General features: G+C 39.5%; 1 protein-coding gene across 1 annotated transcript in view; it reads right to left on the bottom strand.

Annotated features, from left to right (window-relative positions):
* Positions 1–25,488, bottom strand: part of ERBB4 (erb-b2 receptor tyrosine kinase 4) — a 584,656-nt gene that overhangs the window by 184,611 nt on the left and 374,557 nt on the right. The window contains 1 exon segment of the mRNA XM_070933199.1: positions 8,706–8,838. Coding sequence (XP_070789300.1) covers positions 8,706–8,838 — 133 coding nt within the window.

Genomic DNA, 25,488 nt, shown 5'->3' with positions numbered 1-25,488 from the left:
AGGATTACCTACTTCTTGGGGCTGAGAAAGAATGACTGGCCAAGGTCACCCAGCTGGCTTTTTGCTAAGACAGAACTAGAACTCGCTGCTTCCCAGTTTCTAGCCTGATGCTTTATCTATTACACCAAACTGAGTTTCAATAAATACTCAAGACACCTGCCATTGTAAAACTATGTAAATTAATATGCTACATTTAAATTTAGAAATAAATACTTAAAGTTTTTATAGTATACATGATGCAAAAACAGTTTTGTTCTGCAGAAACATGTTTGCTTATGTTTGTTCTTTATAAACAAACAGAACTTAGCTTATTTATTTATGAACTCTTATAAAGCTTTCACTAATTTTCTTAGAGAAAAAACTAGTCATGTTTGTGGAAAATCAAACTAAATTCACAATTGGTAAAAACTATTTCAGGCATCACTTCTCTTTTACTGTAGGAATTATTCTGTTTCTGCAACATGTACGTTGCAAAGTAAGTAATAAGTATATTGTTGTAACTATAGGTCATAACATAAGAATACAATAAAATACAACAATAATAATAATAAAACAATGAAGTTATAAAACAGCATGATGGAAATATTAGACAAAAGATTACAACAAAATAAAGCCAAGCCACAACTAAAAAATTTAAGTATTTCTTTCTAAGTTTAAATGACAGCTGAGCAAATATAGCAACTTGGTTGCTGACATTTGGAAACACATCTGCAAGGAAATAATTCAATTTTTCAAGGTCAGAGTCCTTGAGTTCATTTCCCATTAATAATATGGCCTGATCTCGTTGTAAATGGGGCAGTGGAGGACATAATGGATAAGGTTCTCTGCTTGACCAACACTACAAGGACAGAGGTGCTGTTCAGCAGAGAGCTTACAAAATCTCCCTTTGAGATAAGCTAAAGGCTTGATCTGCAGTTGGAAGGGTGCTGAAACCCTTCTGAGTGAAGCACTGGATATGTTGTCCAGGTACTGGAAAGGGCTTCCATGTTTTCTGTGATGATGTTACCAACATGAACAACTGGATGATTGTACGACAGTAGCATCTTCATTAGGATTCCTTTCAAAAAAGCTGGCTCTAGTATTTTCTCTATTCCAAGATATAAATTCTCCCAAAGATTGTAGAGAATCATTTGTACAATGGGTGATAAAAGTTTAATCCACTGATTTCCAGCTAGGTAACGAAGAGTTTGGCAAGATGGGAATCTTGAAAGCTTTCTAGTTTCTTATACTGCCCCAACAATACAAGACATGTCCATTGTTTAAAATATGTCAGTTTCCTTAATTTCTATTCATTCTTAGCTAACACAGTTCTGTAGTGCTGACAAGTTAACCTGTGTTAATTAAAACTGTTTCCATGAATAAGTTTTTAAATGAGATTTGGTACTGACAACGATCAACATACTTGAATATTCTTCTTACAACAATTTAGCTAATTCAGCTGATTTTGATTGGATATTTTGTGCTCAGTTTTGTTCTTTTTTTCAAATAATTGATACTCTGTTATGGCAATTGAGCTTCTAAAACATTCAGATTAGTTACTGAATGTCTCAATGCAACAAAGTAGTTGTCATCCAAAAGGTAGAGAAGAGAACTTGAGGGTCAACTATACGGCAATTAGTAATAGGAATGAAATAATAGATGGAGCTGAAATCGCAGAAACCTGGGGGGAGAGTGACCATGTCATGCTGGAATTCAACATTAAGCAGGCACAAGTTATTGAACAAAGTCAAACTAGTGTCTTAGACTTCAAAAGAGCTGACATAACTAAGAGACAATTTAGGATGGATTTTATGGATGGAAGCCCTAAAGGGAAAAACAACTCAAGATACTTGAGAAACCCTGAAAAATGAGTATAAAAGCCCAGTCTAACACGATACCACAGATAAAAAAAAACAAGAGACCCCAGATGAAACCAGCATGGTTGCATAAAGAACTCCCTGACAAACCGAAAGACAAGAAGGACAAATATATAAAAGGGAAAAGGGGACACATAACTAAAACAGAATACTAGCAAATAGCCCGAATCTTCAAGGAATGAGCCAGGAAAGTTAAGGCTCAGAATGAAGTAAGACCTACAACAAATGCCAAAATTATGAAAAAAAGTTCTTTCCAATATATATTGGCAAAGAGATAACAAATAGTAAGGAGAAAGTGGAACTACTTAATCCATTCTTTGTATCTCTCTTCAAAGGGAAAAAAATAGTCCAACCTTTCAAAAGCAGCACCGTAGGAGAGAGAGCAGGAATGCACGTCAAAATAGATAAGAAAAACTATTCCCTGTAGAAGAGTTCAAATTGCCAGGAGCAGATGGATTACATTCCACAGTTTTGAATGAAATCACAGCAGATATAATTTTAGAACCCCTGAATGAAATCTTTCAGAGCTTCTGGAGCACAGGGGAACTACCAGAGGACTGAAAAAGAGCTGATGTGGTTCCAATCTTAAAGGTGGATCCAGGAAACTACAAAAGGTGGATCCAGGAAACTACATATCAATCAGCCTAACATCAACACCTGAGAAAATCCTGGAAAAGCAGTGAATATGTGAGCACTTTGAAATTAGCAAGGCAATTACAGTATTAGAAGCAAGCAAGATGGATTCTCAATTGACAGATCAATCACACTCAGCATGTAGTCCTCAATGGAACTAGATCTACATGGAGGAAAACATGCAATGGGAAACCTCAAGATTCTGTCTTGGGCCTAGTACTTTTCACCATATACATACATGATCTAGCTCAGTGATAGCTAACCTTTTCCGGATTGAGTGCCCAAAGCACATGTGCGCACAATTGCATGCACATCCACCCGAACCCCCAAAATGCAATGTGCATGCACCCCCATTCATGCATGCATGGCCCCTCCCCACACAACACTCCCCCATTCATGCACAGCAGAGACTCTACAACTAGCTGGCCGGTGGGAGATGTGCGCGCATGCATGGTGGAGTTGAACTGGGGTGATGGCTCGTGTGCCTACAGAGAGGGCATTACGTGCCACCTGTGGCACGTGTGCCATAGGTTCGCCATCAGGGATCTAGGTGAAGGTATAGAAGGGGCACTCATCAAATTTGCAAATGACACCAAGCTGGGGGGAATAGCTAATACTTGGAAGACAGACTTAAGATTCAGAAGGATCTTAACCAGTGGTGAGATTCAGCCAGTTCGCACCACTTCGGGAGAACCGGTTGTTAAATTACTTGAATCCCACCACTGATCTTAACAGACCTGAATACTGAGCCTTAGAGAACAAAATGCATTTCAGTGGTGAGAAAAGTCAGGTCTTAAACATAGGTAAAAAAAGTCAAATGCACAGGTATAGAATAAGTGGCACCTGGCTCAATAGTAACAGTCAGAGGAATCTAGAGGTCCTAGTGGACTACTACTTATGAGCCAGCAGCTGCCAAAAAAGCCACTGTAGTCCTAGGCTGCATTAACAGAATGATAGTATTAAGATCATGTGAAGTGACAGAACAGCTTTATACTACTTGGCGAAACCACACTTGGAATATTTCATCCAGTTCTAGTCAACACAATATAAAAAAGATGCTGAGACTCTCGAAAGAGTACAGAGAAGAGCAACAAAAAGGATTAGGGCTCTGGAGGTTAAACCGTATGATGAATGGTTGAGGAGACTAGATATGCCTAGTCTAACAAACAGAATGGCTAGTATTGGAGCGGCTATGACAGAGAAGAGGGGTCGACCTCTTCTCCAAAGCATCTGAGTGCAGGACAAGAAGTAACAGGTAGAAGATCATTAAAGAGAGATCCAACTTAGAAATAAGGACAAATTTTCTGACAATGAGAACAATTAATCAGTGGAATGTCTTGCCTCTAGAAATTACAATGCAGGTGCTGCATTACTGGAGTTTTTCCAAGAAGAGATTGGAGGAGATTGGACAACCATTTGTCCAGAATGGTATAAAGTCTGTAACTCGATCAGGGTGTTGAACTAGAAGACCTCCAAGGTCCTTTCCAACTCTATTATTCTATGTCCATGATGGTGAACCTATGGCACGCATGCCACAGATGGCACGCGGAGCCATATTAGTGGGCACGCCAGCTCAGCTCTGGGGTACATGGGCGCGTTGGCCAGCTGATTTTCGGGCCTTCTGGGCCCACCAGAAGTAGGGAAATAGGCTGTTTCCTGCCTCTGGAGGGCCTGGGGGGGGTGGGGAAGGTCCGTTTTTCTTTCTCACCTGGCTCCAGATCCTCTCTATGCATCTGGGAAGGGTGAAAACAGCCTTTCCCACTCCCTTGGAGGCTCTACGGAGGCTGAAAGGGCCCATTTCCCGACTCCCAATGGGACAGGAAGTGACATTTTTTCCTGTCCCCAGCCTCCAGAGACTCCTAGAGAGGCTCCTAGAGACTCCTAGAGACTCCTAGAGAGGCTCCTAGAGACTCCTAGAGAGGTTCTGGAGGCTGGGGACAGCAAAAAATGTCACTTCCTGTCCCACCGAGAGTTGGGAAATGGGCCCTTTCAGCCTCCGTAGGGCCTCCAAGGGAGTGGGAAATGCTGTTTTCGCCCTTCCCAGATGCATAGAGAGGATCTGGAACCAGGTAAGAAAGAAAAACAGGCCTACCAGGCCATCATGTGCCAGGAGCAGGGGTGGGTGGGGTTGCGTGTGCATGCACGTAGGCACACGCGTGACCCTCCCCCGCCCCCCCCCTCTCCTGGCACGCAATGGCAAAAAGATTAGCCATCACTGTTCTATATCATAAAGTGAAGTTTATGTATTTGGATCAGGACTCAAAACTTAATGACAATATTTGTATGATTGTGTCATTATATACTTAACATTGCAGGTCATTTTGGCATCCATCCAGTTTGCTGCACATTGTGTTATTCGTAAATCTGCTTCATTGGGGTGATTTGACTGAAGTTGCATCAAGCAATTTTCACTATTTGCAATGGAAAACTTACCCAAACAATTTAGAACATAGAACATAGGATTTATCACACAGGCTTTGAGATGAAAACATACACCTTTTGTTAGGGCTGCTGTTAAACTATGTGCAATCTGCTTGCCACTGGCAGCCTGCCATAGAGGGAACTGCGGGTGGAATGAGAGGGAGGTTTGCCAGGGTATACCATGAGAAAACTAAACCAAGCCTTAGACTGTCGCATGAGAAACACTGGCTGCTTCAAGTCAAGAAAGGAATACCAGCTACGAAGACAGGGACTGTTTCCCAAAACAATTTGTTAGCACCTAATTGGATACTTCTTGATAAGTGTGTGTGTGTGTGTGTGTGTGTGTGTGTGTGTGTGTAGGGGGACATGGAAAGGTTAACCATATACTTTGGGCAGGAAACTCTCAGAACTAGCTTTGCTTCTTCTTGGCTTTCATAATGTATACTTATGGTTAACTTTTGACCTAAGAGTCTTTCTTTGCTAACTGACCAAGTTGGGACAGATGACATATTTTTTATCTTTGGTCTTTTCTAATAAATGTCTAACACTGAATTTTATATTTCTCTGTTCAGTCTGCTTACTGAGTTCATTGAGGCATATCACTTGGTTAAAAAGTATGTAGCTTTTACATTAAGTCATCTTGAAATGTTTGTTTAAACTCATATAAATATCAAACAAATAAAGTACAGTAATTGCTATTATGCCATTATGTATTATACAAATATTTTATTTATAAAACCATTGATATCTATCCCATTAGACCTACTATTGTGAGACAATAACAATGCCATAAAAACAAGCACATAGTAAAACGAAATTCAACCAGTTTTGAAAATAGCATACTAAAGTGCTGTTAAGTAGCACTTAGCTGCCAGCTGCCTGCAATTACTGCAAGTTCAAATCTCACCAGGCTCAAGGTTGACTTAGCCTTCCATCCTTCTGAGGTAGGTAAACTGAGGACCCAGATTGTGGGGGCAATAAACTGACTTTGTATAAAAAAAACACCGCTTGGGGGCGGCGAAAGCCCTACTAAGCAGGTATAAACAAAAGTATGAAGGCTATTGCTTAATGCATTGTAAGCCGCCCTGAGTCTCTGGAGAAGGGCGGCATATAAATTGAACAAACAAACAAACAAATAAATAAATAAATAAATATTTAAAAATCTCACAAGGAAAGACTTCCTTTTTGTGGTAGTGGAAAAGGAGTTCAATGCCAAATTGAGGTTTTCAGGATTATGCAGCAGTAGCAAGCAAGAATGGAGCTCGGATTCATAATGCTCATACCCAAGGACTCAAGGAAATGGAACTTAGTCAGAAAACATCACATGATTAGAATGCTGCCCAGTTTTTGATTGGAAATACATTTTTCTCTAAAAAATAAATGGGAAAAGACTGGCCTCTAAACACTGACAAATAGCCTGTCTTTTCTCAAGATAAGGAAAATAATTAAAGACTACTCCTGTTCAAATTGGATTAAAAAGCTACTGCAGTGTTTCAAAGAGTCTGTTTGAAGGGCTAACTGCCCCATGTGCTGCCTTTTGAGTATCATTATCACGCCTCTATGAACATTGTAGATGACTTAATTAGTTGAGTACAGTCTTTGCTGTGCAGGCAAAATTATGGGGAGCAGGGAATTACATTATTAGTTGAGAACAAAAACAAATAACAAAGAGAAAAAGCTATGGATGTAAACCTGACACAATAATTTTTACACAGCACTTCCCTTAATTAATTTTCAGGTACTAGAATGAAGATGTCAAAGTTTAAATAGAAATGTAAGGAGGAACAAAATTGTATACAGATGATATACAAAATCTGAAATACTATTTTCATGGTATAAATCCTTTTCGTATTTATTTTAGAAATAGTGGTAGTAGCCAATTTATGATTTACATCCATAAAGCTACCATAATCTTGCAGACCACATTTTTGCAGTAGCAGAACCCGTGTGGTAAATGCGTTCCCAAGGCCATTCTCTTCCACAATGCAAAACTCAAAATAGGATCATTTTCTATTCTGGTTTCCAGGCAGAAGTATTGTAAAAATGGGACTCAGCATTCTTGAGGTCAAAATCTACAATTAGCCCTAATGTTTTGCGAAGATTAAGCAAATGATATTTCTTCCCACTGCCCTAAATGAGATATTCAGTATTGAGTGACTCCTCCCTCCCCTTCAAGTTTATGATCTTGACAACTGACATTTCTGGCCTTAAATTTTGTTTTAAATTAAGTTGCAAGGATTGGTGACTCAAAATTTGTCATTTTAAAAGATTGCAAAACTATATTTGTATATTTATTTTATTTTTTTATTTTATTTTGCATTTGTATACCGCCCTTCTCCCTGAGGACTCAGGGCGGTGAACAGCCAAGTAAAAACATCAAGTACAAATATTAAAATGCAATTAAAAGTATATATAAATTTGGCCCCATTAATTAAAAATGATAAACAAAACAATTAAAAACACTTAAAAAATTAGGCCAGCCCAGCTTGCTGGAAAAGGAAGGTTTTAAGGGCACGGTGGAAGGCACTGAGGTCTTGGATTCTCCTTATCTCTGGGGGCAATTGATTCCAGAGGGTAGGTGCCCCCACAGAGAAGGCCCTCCCCCTGGGGGTCACCAGCCTGCACTGTTTGGCTGATGGCACCCCGAGGAGGCCCTCTCTGTGGGAGCGCACGTGGTTCTATGTGGTTTTATATTGCATTTTTAATTTGTTTTATTTTGTACGCCACCTAAAAGCCATTGACCTTTCTGGTAGATAAATCTAAATAAATATGTGTGAATAAAAATAAATAAAATCTATACTGATTAAATATATTAGCAATGAATCAATTTGTGTGTATGTATGTTGTGCATACTAGTTTTTACTTTCTGGATAAATTTTGATATAATCTAAAATTACTTCTGAAATTAGCACATCCCTGTCTTTTGAAGATGTAAGTAGACTAAGGAACTGAAAACTGAAGCAAATAACTTATTGTTATTTATCTGTTTATATAATATCCAGGTATCAAAAGCAGAAGTACAAGGCATTCCTTAATGTGCTATTACTGTTGTGCAGTAAAAGCCTAAGTTTCTTCACAAATATTTGGTTATGGGTTCAACTCGTGACACCCCTCCTGCGCGAGCTGCACTGGCTCCCAGTGGTCTTCCGGGTGCGATTCAAGGTGTTGGTTACCACCTTTAAAGCGCTCCATGGCATAGGACCCGGGTACCTTCGAGACCGACTTCTGCCACCAATAGCCTCCCACCAACCAGTCCGCTCCCACAGAGAGGGTCTCCTCAGGGTGCCATCGGCCAAGTTATGTCGGCTGGCGACCCCCAGGGGGAGGGCCTTCTCTGTGGGAGCCCCAGCCCTGTGGAATGAACTGCCCCCGGAAATACGTAAGATCTCCGACCTCCGGGTGTTTTGCTGCGCTCTGAAGACCCTGTTGTTCCGCCAGGCCGGGCTATTAACATAACGTTTTAAATTGGGGTATTTTAAATTTCTGGGATTTTAATTGGAGCCTAATTATTTAATGATTTTAAATTTTAATTGTTGTTTTTTTCTGTGTTTTTAAATAGGTTGTACACCGCCCTGAGTCCTTCGGGAGAAGGGCGGTATAGAAATAAAATTATTATTATTATTATTATTATTATTATTATTATTATTATTATTATTATTATTATTATTATTATTATTTGGAACAGAAGAATTTTCTTTAAAATATCTATACACATACATACATCAAGACAAAGAAAAACAGCAGTACTTTTTAAGCATCTGACATATATTTACAGGAAAAGGATTTAATCTTTACCTCAGTCTCCAGAAACCTTCGTAAAGCCCTCTTTTTTTTAATGCTCTTACGTCTCACATAAACTGCAAATGTAAGACCCAAAATGACGATGATGAAGAGTCCTCCAATCACTCCTGCAGCAATCAGGGGGGTTCTGCAAATTGGAACCCAAGGAGAATGATGCTGAATCACAGGAATAAGATATGTGCATACTTTCAAATTAATTTTTAGAAATACATGTACATTTATGAAATAGTGCAGTTAGTTTTGCTACATTCTAAATAATGCAACAACAACAAAAAAAAGGAGTGGTAATGTTTTTATCACATTTGTTCTGGAATTTTTGTTGTTAGAAACACAAACAGGCATCATGCAAGCTTTGGAGAATAAAAAGGGAATGAATGAAAAGGCAGACCAACGTATAGTTTGAAAATACTTAATGAAAAAAGAAAGCTTTACATGAAAGTATTTAATGGAAAAACTATACAATGCCCAATATGGGTTGGCTCCCTCTTCCCTAGGGGACCATCTTCTCCAGGCAGAATCTGCTTTCCTGTGAGCTCCACTAAATAGACCAGGCCAGGAAATCATCTCCACATTACTTTTATTGAGACTGCTTATAATAACAGAATGTTGCCCATCGGATTTTGCTGTACAGTCTTCTCCTTCTTATAGTTCACTGAATTAGGAGACTGGTGGCTCACATGGTTAGTACACTGGAGGTTAGCAAGCCTGTGTTCAAGAATCAAGTGCAAGCACTCTCTCTTCTGGATCTGTATTTTCAAATTTTGCCTTGACTGCTAAAATTGAGGAGTCTGACTGCTGTGTGAATATCAATACAATCTCCATATGGCTCGGTTTTTGTACTTCAGTTCTACAGCATTACTGCCATTAACATTCTTGGTCCTTCATTTACCCATAAAAACAAAGAACACATAAACAGAAAGAAAAGTTGCTGCCAAAGCAGATAAAGGTTTTAACCTGAATGCTCTTTATCGGTACAAGTGCTAGATGCTAACACTTGACCCATAAAATTTATCTGTTCTAGTGTCACAAAGACTGTTTAATGGTTTTGGATGCTGAACACCATCTGTGATGAGTTAATTAACACATTCCTTGCCTGATGTATTACAGTATTGTAATAGCTGTGATTGACCTTGGTTCACATACGTTCACCAAAAAACAATATGACATTATCATATTTAAAACAGAATGGCACTCTCCTCATCACTGTAAACTACAAAGGTAATATGTGACTACGAAAGGAAAACTATAAATGTTAAATGTAAATGTTTTCCTTGCTCTTTTTTGTCCTTAAATGCAAAATGAAGTAATTTGATTCCTTCTATCCAGTTCTATGCCCTACCTAAGCATTTATTCTGACAAGGAACAGATCAAACTGTAATTTAAAGCGATTGGGTTTACAAATCATGCTGTGGTATAAAGTTTGCTTTGCAAACACTATGTTAAATTGATAGATCCCTATTGGCAAAGCAAAGATGTTTTGGCCCAATATGCTGCCAAAATGGGATTCTATCTAAACATTAAATGAGTTTTTGAATATAATTTTTAAATGTTTGGCATAGGTGAATTGCAATACTTTATAAAGATTATATTAGTTGTAGTTAAAGTTTACTTGTTAAAGAACAATAAAATAGTGTTAATCTAGAATAGATTAAGATTGTGCATTGTAGCAGATGATCCTGCATACATTACATGGAATGTATATGGTGTTTTCCCAAAAATAAGACCTAACCAGAAAATAAACCCCCGCCTCATTTTTGCATGCTCCTAATATAAGCCCTACTCCAAAAATTAGCCCCAGTTAAGGTTGTCATCAGCTCTCTCTGTGTGTGTGGATGGACGTGGCCAGCAGCGGAGGCAGGGAGGGTGCAGGGGCTGATGGTGTCTGGCAGCAGCTGCAGCTCGCACAGCATATGTGAGTTAATTACTTGTCAAAGCAGGAGGCAGAGGTACAGGCGAGCGAGGGAGGCATGTGATCCAGATGTGACGCACGGGCCATCGGAAAGCCAAGAGTTGGTGGGCTGGAGCGGGCAGGCAGCTGTGGGAGGCTCGTTTTTGCATAGCAGCACCAGCAGCAGATGGAGGCAGAGGCATGAGGAGGGAAAGAAGATTTGAACGTGCCGTGTGGGCCACGGGAAAGCTGAGTTGGTGGGCCGGAGTGCGCAGCCAGCTGCGGGAGACTCATCGTTATGCGGCGGCAACGGCAGCAGATGGAGGCAAAAGTGCAGGAGGAAAGCAGGTGATCCCAATGCACCATGCGGGCCATAGGGACAGAGGGACAGAGTGGGCAGGTGGCCACAGGAGGCTTGTCTTCATGTCTCTTGGCTTGCCTGTGGCCTGCGTGGTGCATTGGGATTGCCTGCCTTCCCCCCATGCCTCTGCCTCAATCTGCTGCTTGGACAGGTAATCAACTCACCTGCACGGCGCGGGCTGCGCAGCCCCAGAATGCACTGACCAGGGGGCCTGCGGGCTGTAGCTGCTGGCAGACACTGTCAGCTCCTACGTGCTTGCCGCCTCTTGTGCATGGGCCAGGGAGTAGGGTGCCCAACTGGGCTGATCACCCTGATATTGTGTTTCCCCGAAAATAAGTCCTAATGTGTCTTTTGGAACCAAAAGAAATATAAGACTGGGTCTTATTTTCAGGGAAATGTGGTATACAGAGACATGCATACATACATAAATACATACATATATAGAGGGCTAACTGACTGGTTAGATTGCCCATCAAAAGGGAGACAAAGGGAGAAACTTGATTTTGCAATTGCCTCCCACCTTTCTGCCAGCTCTGAGCCTGTATATTTTTGATAATCCCAATTTGAGGACACCATGCCTTAATTCCAGAGCAAGAATTTGAAGGGAAAAGCAGGTTTGCTGTTACCATCATAACACAGAGGTGTTAACCTCCCAAAGAATATGATTTAACTTTCATCCTGCCATGACTCACAAAGAAAAGAAAAAGATACGAGATTTGAACATTGGCTGTGTTGTAGATGTGAGTTAAATTAACGGCTTTTCTAATGTCTGCAATAAACCTCTTATCAATTGGGAAGCTAATGATTTAATTCTTTTTTAATTATCTTAACTTTTGTATTTGTATGTTTTTTAATTTTGGCTGTTCACTGCCCTGAGTCCCCTCTGGGAGAAGGGCGGTATACAAATTAAATTAATTAATTAATTAATTAATTAATTAATTAATTAATTAATTAATCAAGAGCTACGGTATGTCCCCGAATCCCTCTGTTAACTTTCTAGTTCAAACAATGTATTGGTGAAGTCTGGCAGGTAAGAGGAAAAACTGATCTTTTAAATAGTGCGGCGGGGGGGGGCAGTGGTGGTGGCACTTCATTCATATTTAAACTTCCCAGAAGCATACCAAACAGTCACCCAAATTTATATCTTAGTCTATATTACCTCCTAAAGCATCAACACACATCATTCTCCCACAGATCTATAGAAGCTCTAGTGAAGGGATGATAGAAGTTGATATTGTTACAACATGAGATAAACTTAATTGCAGAATCAAATGGCATCTGTGGTAGACTGATTTAAATTATGTAGATTTAATGAAAATAATTTAAAATGTGGTAAGCATCTGCAGGAAAAATTGTAAATGCTATTGTACAATATTTTATTTAGTAGCATTGAAAATTGGAAAAATTATCAAGATGAACTTTTACAAACTTCCCTCACAATTATCTGATTTTGTTAAAGGAAACAATGCTTAATTTAAAATATGCAAGTTGATGTCTAATTTAGCTTGAGTTAATTATGTTAAAAATAGCTGAATTGGTTTTTCAAGTGAAGCAAGTTTAGTCTAAGAGAAAGAGCCATTCTTTTTATATTTTATTCATCTTTTTTTTTACTCAAGAAAAAAGGCAAAGATAGAAAAATGAACAAAAACCTGCTCTCTAGACAGAAACAGTCTATGACTGCCAAACCAAAAAACATGATTTGCAAACTGAACCTATAACTTTTCTCCAGATTGTTTTTCATGCCTGAAACTTCTCTTTTATACATTGCAAATTAAGTAAGGCTATGCTTCACTCAGTCATATCACATGTGGCTCACTCTGTTATTTTGGTATATTGAACAAAAATGTGCTTTCCACACATATAAGCACGTACCACATTGTACAGAAACACATTATATGCTAAGGGGTCAATTTGCTATTGTGACATCCTTTCTAGTGATTCAGCTGTAGCTCAGATGTGGTTGACATTTAGCAGGTAGCAGGAATAGTCAAGTAAAATCAATCTGTTGTTTTCTTCCAGTATTATTTAATTGGGGAACTTAATCCAGTATGCAATATGCACTGCACTGTATTGATGGAAAACAAATGACCATGTTGTGCTGTGGACATTTAACCAACTGATCAGTCTCACAGTTTTAATACAAAACAACATAATTTCAGAGTGTATTTGCATCTCACTCAGATATGAACCAATGTATTACAACGACCATTCACTATTCTTTATTTTGGAACGACCACATCTATTGCAAGATGACCATTTCTCAGAAACATTAGGATTGGAGAGACCCTATGATCAGAAGGTAGACTTGGCCCTCTTCCTCCCTCCCCATGGTGGCATTTGTTTTCCAGAAATGGAACTATATAGTACCTATATATATACTTGCATTTCTGCCAGTCTCTGAAGATTCATTGGCAGAAATTGCTCCATAGGGATTCCTTTCAAACCCATGAGACATAGCTTTAATCCAGAGCAGTTCAACTAGATTCAGGCTCTGGCTGAAGTTATGGCCTGTTTCTGCTAGAACTAATCAGCTGAAGCCAGGAGGAATGCCAGTCAGCACTATGGAAGTGCCTGTTTTTTGTTTTTACCTGGACAGAAGCCCCCTTACATGCCGCCAAAAGTTACGAATGAGGACAGTTTTTACTGTCTTAATTAGTTTGCCCTACAAAAGAAAAGGAAGTTTCTGTCTCTTACCAACTACTGCAATAATGCTGTGGCTATACATTTTTATACTGAAACTAATTGGCTTTAATCCCTATCGTCAGATAACAAGTAGCCAGCAAGTCCACAGATAGCCAGATTAGGTAGGACTAATCTGGCAATGAGAGCCAGTTTGACTAGCATCAGGCTAGAAATCAGGTGACTGTGAATGCTAGTCTCATTTTAGGCACAAAAGCAGCTGGGTGACCTTGGGCCACCCTCTCAGTTCTAAGAAGAAGGCAATGGCAAACCTCTTCTGAAAAGCCTTGCCAAGAAAGCTGCAGGATTTGTCTAAGCAATTACTAAAAATTGAACTCAATTGAACAGAGGGAAAAACGTGTAGTCAGTTTCCTGTCTTCTTATCTCTTATGGAGTTATAGTGCATGGAGTACTGAATATGAGACAAAGGCTTCTATTAAGTGATCATTGTCGTCTTCTACTTTCTGCCAATACTGCTTTTCCCACCCAACATTATAAATCAGGATAATACATGTTTATATTCTGGGACTGATTTTCTGATTCTTCTTTTAATCCAGTTGTGCTTTTGGTTTAGTAAAAAACAAAAACCCTCTAGAATGAGTCATTCTAAAATTCTATAAATAAATCATGAGCTATCAGAATTGTTTCTATAGTTCTCCTCCATTAAATTTTATTTCAGTAAGACTAAATCCAAACCCAATTTATATTAAACCAATTAAGGGAATCAGAAACCTCAGCTGGCATTTCAGAAAAAAAAATCAATATTGCAATATGCACATAAAATATGCAAGAAAATTTGCCTTTGATTCAACTTTGTAGAAAAGAACATTCAGCAAATACATATTTAATCTGGAACACAAGGATCAGTGTATTAGTATAGCTTTTCTGTATCAGGATCAAATTAATCATAAATAGATGTGGTCACACTTTTTTTCTATTTAGGAATGAAAAGCGACAAATCCCTATAGAGGTAATCCTCAACATACAACAGTTAATTTAGTGACCATTCAAAGTAACAACGGCACTGAAAAAAGTTACTTATGACCATTTTGCACACACATGACTATTTTAGCATCCCCATGGTCACGTGATCAAAATTTATATGCTTGGCAATTGACTCAGATTTATGTTGGTTCCAGTGACTTGGGGTCATGTGATCAACTTTTGTGACCTTCTTATAAGCAAAGTTAATGGAGAAGCCAGATTCACTTAATAACCTTATTAATTTAACGACTGCAGTGATTCACTTAATAACTGTGGTAAGAAATAGCAATAGCAATAGCACTTAGACTTATATACTGCTTCAGTGCTTTATAGCCTTCTCTAAATGGTTTACAATGTTAGCATTGTACTAACATTGTACTACCAACAATCTGGGTTCTCATTTTACTGACCTTGGAAGGATGGAAGTTTGAGTCAACCTTGAACCGGTCAGGATCAAACTTCTGGCAGTGAGCAGTGAGTTAGCCTGCAATATTGCATTCCAACCACTGCACCACCACAGCTGAATGGGTCATAAAATGGAGCAAAATTCACTTAGCTAATGTTTCACTTTCCAACAGAAATTTTGGTCATCATAAGTCGAGGACAACCTGTACATCTATTGCAGATCAAGGTACACTTAGAATGCAGTTTGTTGTAACATTTACAATGTGATGAAACAGTTTGAATACATGCCACCTGTATTTTGTTTCAAGGTGTTTAAACCTTATTAACATGTTATATTTGTCTTTACTCCAACTTTGTTTAGGTCAAATACTGATATTTAGTTGAATATAATAACTAAAGCCTTAAATTATGTCTGCCCTAGAATCTCTGTAAATTCCTTCCAGCATATTGTGTTAGAATTTAACAATTTTATGCAGAATGAACCAGTATTTACACTTGAACACAAACTGCCCCTCTAACTTTTTGAAGTATATGAGAGTAAAAAATTCTTGGGCTCATAAATTTCAATTATTCAAGTTTGCTGCAAACCCTACCCACCTCTCAAGTATGTAATATCTGATATCTTTGATTTGACTTTTGAAGCTTTCACCATTACAGGTACAGAACAAGTATAGCATTCTATCTGTGCAAATGTCCTACCTAAGTAATAACATGATTATCAAATCCCAGGTGACTGTTGAAAAAGAGGTAAAATAAAAGTCTAGTCATATAGGCTGCCCAATATTGTGCCAGCAAAATGACTTGCTCAGTGGACATTAACTATCAAAATACTGTGTTTTTTTAAAGACATCTTCTTGTATCTGTGCAGTGTTTTTCACTGTGACACTCCCCTTTGGAACATGCTTGTCACTGAATACAAACATTCTAGTTCAAGCATATGTTTATGAAAACATTTCCTTTTGATTAATCATAAGGTTGTTTAAGCCATGCTTTTGAGTGAATATTTATTATATGGTTTAAAGTGTTGAATATTACTAGGACATATACTCCATGACAGGAAGTAGATAAATATTTTACATAAATAACATTTTACACTGGAAATATTTGCTAACTATGCCTTCTGGAACTGTGTTCCAGAAAAAGGACATAGAATTTGAATGAAATAAGGTTTTGGTGTCTTTCATTGTATTCATTTTCAGATTAAACCAAGGCAGAAGTTAATGTTTCCAACTGAACTCATTCAATTATAAACATGAATAAGGTGAAGATTTGATAATTTACTGAAATGTTAATGGTATAACCAAGGAATTGGGGTACTTTCATACCATAAACTTTTACTCATAAATTATGTTTAGCCAAAAGTATTCTATGGGGTTTGTTTGTTTTTTGGCAGTATTTCAAAACTCACCACCTTACTTAGAATTAAAATTTGAACCAACATTTGCAAAACACTCTTTCTCAATAACTAATGGTGGAATGGTATTTTTACATTATTATTTGGTAATAATTGTAATTTCAACATTATGCTTCCCATTTATTTATTTATTTATTTATTTATTTATTTATTTATTTATTTATTTATTTATTTATTTATTTATTTATTTATTTATTTATTTATTTATTTATTTATTTATTTATTAAGGCTTCTATACGGGTTGTCCTCATTTAGTGATCCAAGTGGATCCAGCAACTTGTTGTTAAGCAAAGCAGTTAATAAGTGAAATCACAATTGTGCTTATGATCTTTCTTCAGTTGTCCTTTGTGTAACAGACCTGCAAAGTTTGTAAATACAAGATTAGTTATAAAATTACTTTTCATCACTGTTGCCACTGTGAATGGTTGGTAAATGACAATTATCTGTTCTGCTAAATTGCTATGGGCTATAAGCAATTTTAGGAAATGCCATAACAAAGTTTAAAGATAATAATTTGAAAACCCAACACATGAACAACCCCATACCAAGCAATAAACATGCCATCTCAAAGGCACAGACCAAACCTGTTCTCCAAATGCTTTCCTAAATAGTCAGGTCTTTACAGCCCTTTGGAAACCTAATAAGGAGGAAGAGGACTGGATATCTCACCTCTGGTAAGATGGGGGGGGGCACACAAGTTTAATAATAAATTAAATAATAAAATTAAATATAAAAATAAATAAAATAAAATAAAATTTGGGAGTAAGCAATCCTTTTTTGATCTCACGTGCTGGGCAGATTGAGCCTGGAGAAGGCAATCACATAGATAACAGCTGTTGAGCCATGAGGGACACCATCTCGAATTGCACCCAAAGACTAACTGATAGCTAAAATAGGGATGTTATATAGGTAAATTTCAATTTGATTTAATGCCAGGTCTGTTGTTAACAAGGCTCCCCTCATTCAGGACTTAATCCTGGAGGAGGGGGCTGACCTGGCATGTATAACTGAGACGTGGCTGGGCCAGGAGGGGTGTGTGCCCCTCTCAGAGATGTGCCCAGACGGGTTTCAGATATTGCATCAGCCATGACTCCAGGGAAGGGGTGGAGGAGTGGCAGCTATTGTCCGGAAGAGTCTTTGTCCTCACAGGATCCCTGCCCCAGAGATTGTTGGGTGTGAGTCTCTCTGGGGGGACTTCAACCTGCCGGCACTTGGCGAATCCTCAGCTGTGGCTCAGGAGTTCATGGCTTCCATGACAACCATGGACCTGACCCAAGTAGTTCAGGGTCCAACCCATGAGGGGGGGGGACACACGCTCGACCTGGTGTTTCTCTCGGGGCAGTGGAGACATGATCTGGAATTAAGGGGTATAGAGGTTTTTCCCTTGTCATGGTCAGATCATTTCCTGTTGAGGTTGGACTTTAAGATGCCACTCCTCCATCGCAGGGAGGCGGAGCCAATTAAGTAGTTCCGCCCCAGACACCTAATGGACCCTGAAGGGTTTCAGAAGGAGTTTGGGGAGATACCGGACTCCCTTGTCCACAGCCCAGCCGAGACCCTAGTGGCTGCCTGGAATAGGGCAGCGTCTGGGGCATTGGACCAGATTGTGCCTTTGCGGCCTGTCAATGGCAGGGGATCTAGGAAAGCTCCCTGGTTTACCAAGGAGTTCCGGGAGATGAAGCGCCAGAAGAGACGTCTAGAGCGACACTGGAGGACCAGTAAATCCGAATCTGACCGAACGCTCTTGAGAGCCTTTATTAGGACTTATTTAGTGGCGATACGGGCGGCAAAGTGCTCACATTTTTCCGCACTTATTGCATCCACTGATTCTCACCCAGCCGCCCTATTTAGGGTGACTCTCTCCCTCCTTAATGCAGGGGGAGTGGAGGAGCCCTTGCAGAGTAGAGCGGAGGAGTTTGTGCAGTTTCTGTCGGATAAAGTCGCTCAGATTTGGATGGACCTGGACTCTGATTGGGCAATACCGACTGAGATGACGGGGGCAAGTCTTAGTCCTATTGAGTGGGAGGAGTTTGAGCCAGTGACTCCTGAGGAAGTGGACAAGGCTGTAGGTGCGATGAGTTTCTCCACTTGTTTGTTGGACCTGTGCCCCTCCTGGCTGGTTTCGGCCAGCCGGGAGGTGACACGAGGCTGACTCCAGGCTTTAGTTAACGCGTCCTTGAGGGAGGGGTCTTTCCTGCAACCATTAAAGGAAGTGGTTTTAAGGCCCCTCCTCAAGAAGCCTTCCCTGGACCCAGCAGAATTAAAGAACTTTCGTCCAGTCTCCAACCTACCCTTTGTGGGAAAGGTTGTAGAGAAAGTGGTGGCATTTCAGCTTCTGTGGTCATTGGATGAAACGGATTATCTGGACCCTTTTCAGTCTGGTCAGGCCTGGCTACAGCAGGATACAGCCTGATGGATGATTTCTGGCGAGCCCGAGATGTGGGTCATTCCTCTGTCTTGGTGCTACTTGACCTCTCAGCAGCTTTCGATACCATTGACCATGGTATCCTTCTGGGACGACTAAGGGAGGTGGGAGTGGGAGGCATGGTGTTGCGGTGGTTCTCCTCTTATCTCTCTGATCGGTCACAGTTGGTGTTGGTAGGAGGACAGAGGTCGACCCCTAGGCCCCTTGTTTATGGGGTGCCTCAGGGCTCGGTCCACTCTCCCCTCCTATTTAACATCTACATGAAACCGCTGGGTGAAATCATCTGATGATACAGGATGGGATATCAGCAATATGCTGATGATACCCAGCTGTATATCTCCACTCCCCCATCAGTTCAGTGAGGCAGTGGATGTGATGTGCCGGTGCCTGGAGGTTGTGAGGGCCTGGATGGGAGTCAACAGGCTCAGACTTAACCCAGACAAGACCGAATGGCTGTGGGTATTGCCTCCTAAAGACTATGTCGATTGTCCATTCTTGGTCTTGTGAGGGGAGAAATTGTCCCCCTCAGAACGGGCTCGCAATCTGGGTGTCCTCCTAGACTCACAGCTAAGATTGGAACAACATCTGACAGCTGTGGCTAGGGGGACCTTTGCACAGGTTCGCCTGGTGCACTAATTGCAACCCTATTTGGATCAGGAGGCTCTCCTCACAGTCACTCATGCCCTTGTCACCTCACGGTTGGATTATTGCAACACGCTCTACATGGGGCTACCCTTGAAAAGTGTTCGGAGACTACAGTTGGTCCAGAATGCAGCCGCGCGAGCTATTTATTTTATTGAATTTCTATACCGCCCTACTCCCGAAGGACTCAGGGCGGTGCACAGCCATGAAATAAAACACATACATATACAAAATTTAAAATCGAATAAAATGAATTAAATAAATTTGGCTGAATTGATACCCATAATTTAAAATACCCATATTTTAAAATACAGTAAAAATTTAAAATTTACACTTAAAAGGGAGAAGATTTAGGCGAGGCCAGCTTGATGAAATAAAAGAGTCTTCAGCTCGTGGCAGAAGGTGCACAGATCTGGAATCCTCCATATCTCTGGGGGGAGCTCATTCCAGATCGTCGGTGCCCCCACAGAGAAGGCTCTCCCCCTAGGGGCCGACAGCCGACATTGTTTGGCCGACGGCACCTGGAGGAGCCCCTCTCTGTGGGAGCGTACTGGTCGGTGGGAGGTTATTGATGGTAGTAGGCGGTCCCGTAAGTAACCAGGTCCTAAGCCATGGAGCGCTTTAAAGGTGGTAACCAGAACCTTGAAGCGCACCCGGAAGACCACTGGGAGCCAGTGCAGCTCGCGCAGGAGAGGTGTTACATGGGAGCTCCACGCTGCTCCCATAACCACCCGTGCGGCCGCACTCTGCGCCAGTTGGAGCCTCCGGGTGCACCTCAAGAGGAGCCCGATGTAGAGAGCGTTACAATAGTCCAGACAAGAGGTGACGAGGGCATCCTTTGAATATTTTCTGGTTGTGTGATTCTTCTCCAACGCTAGCAAGCGTTGCACCTAGATACACCCACCTAGATACACCCACATTACACCAATTCTCCGTGAGCTGCACTGGCTCCCTATCGGTCTCTGGACACAATTCAAGGTGTTGGTTATTACCTTCAAAGCCCTACATGGCTCAGGGCCAAGCTATCTTCGAGACCGCCTTCTATCGCACAGCTCCCAGTGACCGGTAAGAGTCCCACAGAGTTGGTCTTCTCCGGGTCCTGTCAGCTAAACAATGTAGGTTGGTGGGCCCGTGGGGGAGGGCCTTCTCTGTGGCTGCTCCGACTCTCTGGAACCAATTACCTCCTGAGGTCCGGACCGCCCCCACGGGCCCCCACCCTATTGGCCTTCCAAAATGCGGTGAAGACCTAGCTTTTCCGGCAGGCCTGGGGCCATTGATCTCGTTACGGCGATCTTGCGAGACCCAGCCACGGAATGGAGTGTATGGGTTTTTAATGTTTTCTTTAAAAAATTTTTTACGGGATATTGTTCACATTGTTTTTTTGCTGTAAGCCACCCAGAGTCCCTAGGGAGTTGGGTGGCATAGAAATGCGACAAATAAATAAATAAATAAATAAATAAATAAATAAATAAATAAATAAATAAATAAATAAATAAATAAATAAATAAATATACCCCATGCTGGATATAGTAGTTATGTAATCTCTCCCAACAATTTTATAAACATGCTCCCAAACATCAGAACTAGCCCAGAAGGAGACCATGGTCATATTCCTTTTAAGATTAAGAATGGTTATTATCAGGTGATACTTTCTGGTTAGATGCCATGGGAAGCAAGGAGAAAAAAACCTAGAACCTCTTTTCTTTTAACAGAGGTACAATTGCAGGTGAAGAAAGTAAAAGGAGAAATCCTATTATAGTTTTCTCACATAACCTATAGTTGAATAACACTTGTCAAAGGCAGGCAAATAATGCTTCATGTCTGATTCTATAAAATTTTTGATGCAGTTATATGCCTACTCTCCATTATCATCAAAAATTGACTGCTGCTGTAATACCCTTTCATGTCAAATGCTGATATCGAATGTAACGCTCGCTAGTGTTGGAGAAGAATCACACAACCAGAAAATATTCAAAGGATATTCTCCACTGAACTTTAAACAAGATAATTTAAAATTTTGACATCAAATTACACCCCCTCCCAAAAGGTGATAGGGAGATAAGAATGGATGTCAGTTTTAGGAGTATTAGTTTTCTGGGTTCAAAATAAGGTAAATCTATTAAAAGATAGGCAATTGTCATATTAGTCAACTCATCTCTGACTACAAATCTGAGAAAAACTTTCCTGCCATTTGTGATAGAAAAGATAAAGAATAGAACTGTATTTGCAATAGTGGTGAATATCTGTATCTCAGGTGTAGGATGAGGGTAAAGGTTTGTTCTCCGAGCTTGTGAGTTGGTTTCCGAGCGTTTTGTTACCAGGCTAGGTAAACATCTTCAACAGATTTTAGGGAATGTCAGTGTCAGTGTTCTGTTTATAAGGGCTTTAGGTGTCAAGTGAGGGTCTTGTAGTATTATAGTATTATATTTACTATAGTATTATAGTTACTAAAATAATCTTTACATCAGTTGAAAGAAACAAGCTCCTGTCTTATCTATATGATAAAAGATCCACAAAAGCCAAAATATCAGCAATAATTATAAAATATAACACTGAAAACAACATATGGGGGAGGAGATCCAGAACGTATTAACTTAGTAAAAGGGGGATGTCCTTTTACAAATATGTATAACTGAGGGGAAAGAAAATTTGGCATTTCTATGAGTCACACTTCTCTTGACAGCACCTAATAGAGGGAGGGAAGATTGTTGCTGCTGTTCCATACTTCTTTAACTGTCAGTCCTCACTGCATACTTGCCAACTCATATCCTGACTTTCCTGAATTTTCACAAGGACATGATAGCAGAGGAAAAGGCAGGAATAGGGACAGAGTTTCCTGCAGTTTGTTGGAACCCACATAATCAATCCAATTCTCTCTTTCTCTGCAACGGAGGAAAAGAAAAGCACTGTTCCAGTAATGCCTAGAGCAAGGACATGAGACATAAGGCAGTTGTTCCATATAGATCCATGTGTGTGTGTGATTATGTCATTCTTCCTATGAAAAGAAGGGATAAGCATGAAATGAGTGTCTGCATAACAATTAAAGGACTCAGTTACTTGCAGTATATAAAAATTATATCCTACATAATTATAGGATAATCTATCTGTCTGTCTAAACTTTTCCACTATGTTCTGGTCTCAGAATTCGGGCTGTAAATATCAGGCTAGATGAAGCTTGCATTCATTAAATGATTGTATATGGTCCCTGCTGACTTTAAAAGGAATTCAAGTAAGTAACCACAAAATCTGTTTACCTCTTGTACAGAAAGAAACATGCTGTGGTTTGGGTATATTAACTGCCACTCTATCTGATCCAAAGTTCACTGACAGCTATCCCCACAGTGAAAAAGATACTTTGTGCAAGCTAATATTTATGTTAAAAAATAGGTTCTGTTTCTCAATTTAATAAACAGTAGGGCTCTTCAGAACAGGTGGTCTTCCTTGGGATGAAACTGCAAACAGTGGCAGAAATTTAGGCTTAGCATGTAAGTTCATCTACTGAGGTTCTTCGGCCTTTGTTATTAATGAGGCACTAGAGAATCTTGGAATATTCCCAAGTAGCAGATTTTGTATTTCTTCTCCTCTTAATGATGCTTACCTTTCAGGTGTTGTTTGTAATTACAGCTAAATGAAGCTGTAAATAGTTAAGCTTAGAATAAATAAGATCTCAGTGTTCTACATAAATTCCCCACTGCCACCACTATCAAAATAACCAGGAAGAAAGAAAATTGAAGAGCTAACTTGAAAATGATCCACTCCTGAGGACACAAAATTAATGTTGGTACCACAATAGAAGTATATAGTGTGCCAGAGGCAGGTAACATGGTGCCCTCTAGTTATTTTGGACTATAATGTGTATAATCCACGATAATTGGATGTATAGCCTAGAGCAAAAATATATACCAAAGCATCAGATAATTCCAAGTTGCCTACCACTGGTCTATGAAGTAAATAAATTGTTTGTTTATTATGGAATAATCAGATTATTTCTTTTTCTGCTTTGCAGGATATGGTTCCCTCTGTGAAGAAAGATATTGGTATCTGGGGAAATTACAAAGCATTTTCTTCAACAGCAACATCTACATTATTTTTAAAATGTCACTATTGCTATCACTCACTTCTAAAGTACAGTTTTCTAATATTAATTTAAGATTAGAGTAATAGTTAATGAATGTTCAAAATCATGGGGTTTTTAAACAAATGTAACAAATCCTAATGTAGAAATATGATTTATATTTAACCTTTTCAAAGCAATAGGATTAATTTGGCATCGAAATTGAAAGAGCTGATACAAAGGTGATGAAAACAGTTTCAGTCATGTCACTTGTTCAGTTTGATTATTCAATGATAAATATTTTAATTGCTAAACTGTTTTTCTGAGATTGGTTGTGTGAAGGCTACAGTTGTCATAATCCTTGACTATTTGGCTACTTTGACCAAAATCTTATTGTAACTGCGGAATACTTACAGTAGGATTTTGTCAATTAAAAATCAATTATTCCATTTCAGCTTAGAAAATGTTACCTAACTATTTATATGCCTTTTTTAAACAAACAAACAAACAAACAAACAAACAAACAAACAAACAAACAAACCCTCATTTAAGTAGTTTTTACTTAATTAAATAGGGTACAATTAACTTATAAACAACTGGAACATATGGAAAACTGTAATCAACATAGAAGAGCATAGTGCTATAAAAATTAAGTCATCTACAAACATGCAGAACTTATTAATGGCAAGTTTCCCTTTCCTATCGTGTATTCTGTGTTGCTGAGTTACTGTGAAATTATAATGAAATCCTGCTGTGAAGTGGTTATCAAACACAAGGAGGAAAAGGTTTCACTGCTTTACAAAGGATTTGCTGTTAATTAGCTTTTGTATACATACACCGTCAACAAAAAAAGAAAGCTTGGTATTTGTAAAAGGTGATGCGAAAGAAGAAATGTGCTTTTGTTCAACTGGAAGAAAAGATGAAGAGCATTAATATATGCACACAGTTTTACCCCACCACTTCTCTGTGGGAAAGACTTGGCTAATTAGTTCCTGTTAAAAGGGGATATGTGAAAATAAGGGGGACCATTATTTAGTGTATAAATCAATACATACATCTGATTAGAGAAGGAAGTATTAAAACATTGTTTCCCTATGCTGATTACATCTGCCACATTATGATTCCTTATCTACCAGAAAAAGAAAAATGGTTCCCTTTCATTTTATGGATTCTTTTGCTCTTAATTATACCTTGAATGCTTGCTGTGAAAACTGAAATGTTAGCATTTTTCCGGAATATAGTCATGAATTAGCTCTTCAGTTGGGCTGCTAGCTTTGAATATTGTATCAGTTTCTGGCTCAAGATATTTCATCTGGTACATAAATTAAGTTCCAGGTACTTACTATACATACCAGGCAATAGTTATGTATGACCTCTATACATTTCATAGGACTAAGGCATGCCTAGTAGCAGAAGACGAGTACTGTGACAAAAGATCTCAGGTGGCAGAACTTAGGAGTGTGCCTCCTGGATAGAATCATGTCTAATGGTCTCATAGGGCAGTCATTTTAATATATTCATTGTATTAGCAATGACAGCCCTGGGCTGGCTGGCATGGAAGCTAACCAGGACCAGCCGGATTAGTCCCCAAGTAGGAGGTCTCCAGGCAATTTCAGTGCTGAAGCTATTCTGGGAAGTTGAAAATCACCCTGGAAGATGGCAAGGGCCAACTTCTCCCATCCTGTGGCCAAGTAAGCAGCCCATGAAATCACTATAAAGGGAGACTCTAGTTCAAATATGCACCCCTCATTCATGGACAAGAGTGGAAGAAAACTTATAGGTTTGCTTTGGAAAATCCTACATAGCAGAGGTATTATCCTTCTTTCTTCCTATTTATTTTCCTCTTTCCTCTTTAGAACCAAGCCTTGGTTCCTCAGTTGAAAGAATAAAGTAGAGTGTTCAAACTTTTGACTTTAAGCATGAGG

Source organism: Pituophis catenifer, unplaced genomic scaffold (assembly GCF_029215685.1).
Source record: "Pituophis catenifer annectens isolate HBS135680 unplaced genomic scaffold, rPitCat1.0.hap2 SCAF_1, whole genome shotgun sequence".
NCBI lineage: Eukaryota > Metazoa > Chordata > Lepidosauria > Squamata > Colubridae > Pituophis > Pituophis catenifer.
The sequence above is the reverse complement of the archived record's forward strand: the minus strand, read 5'-3'. Positions and strand labels throughout refer to the sequence as shown.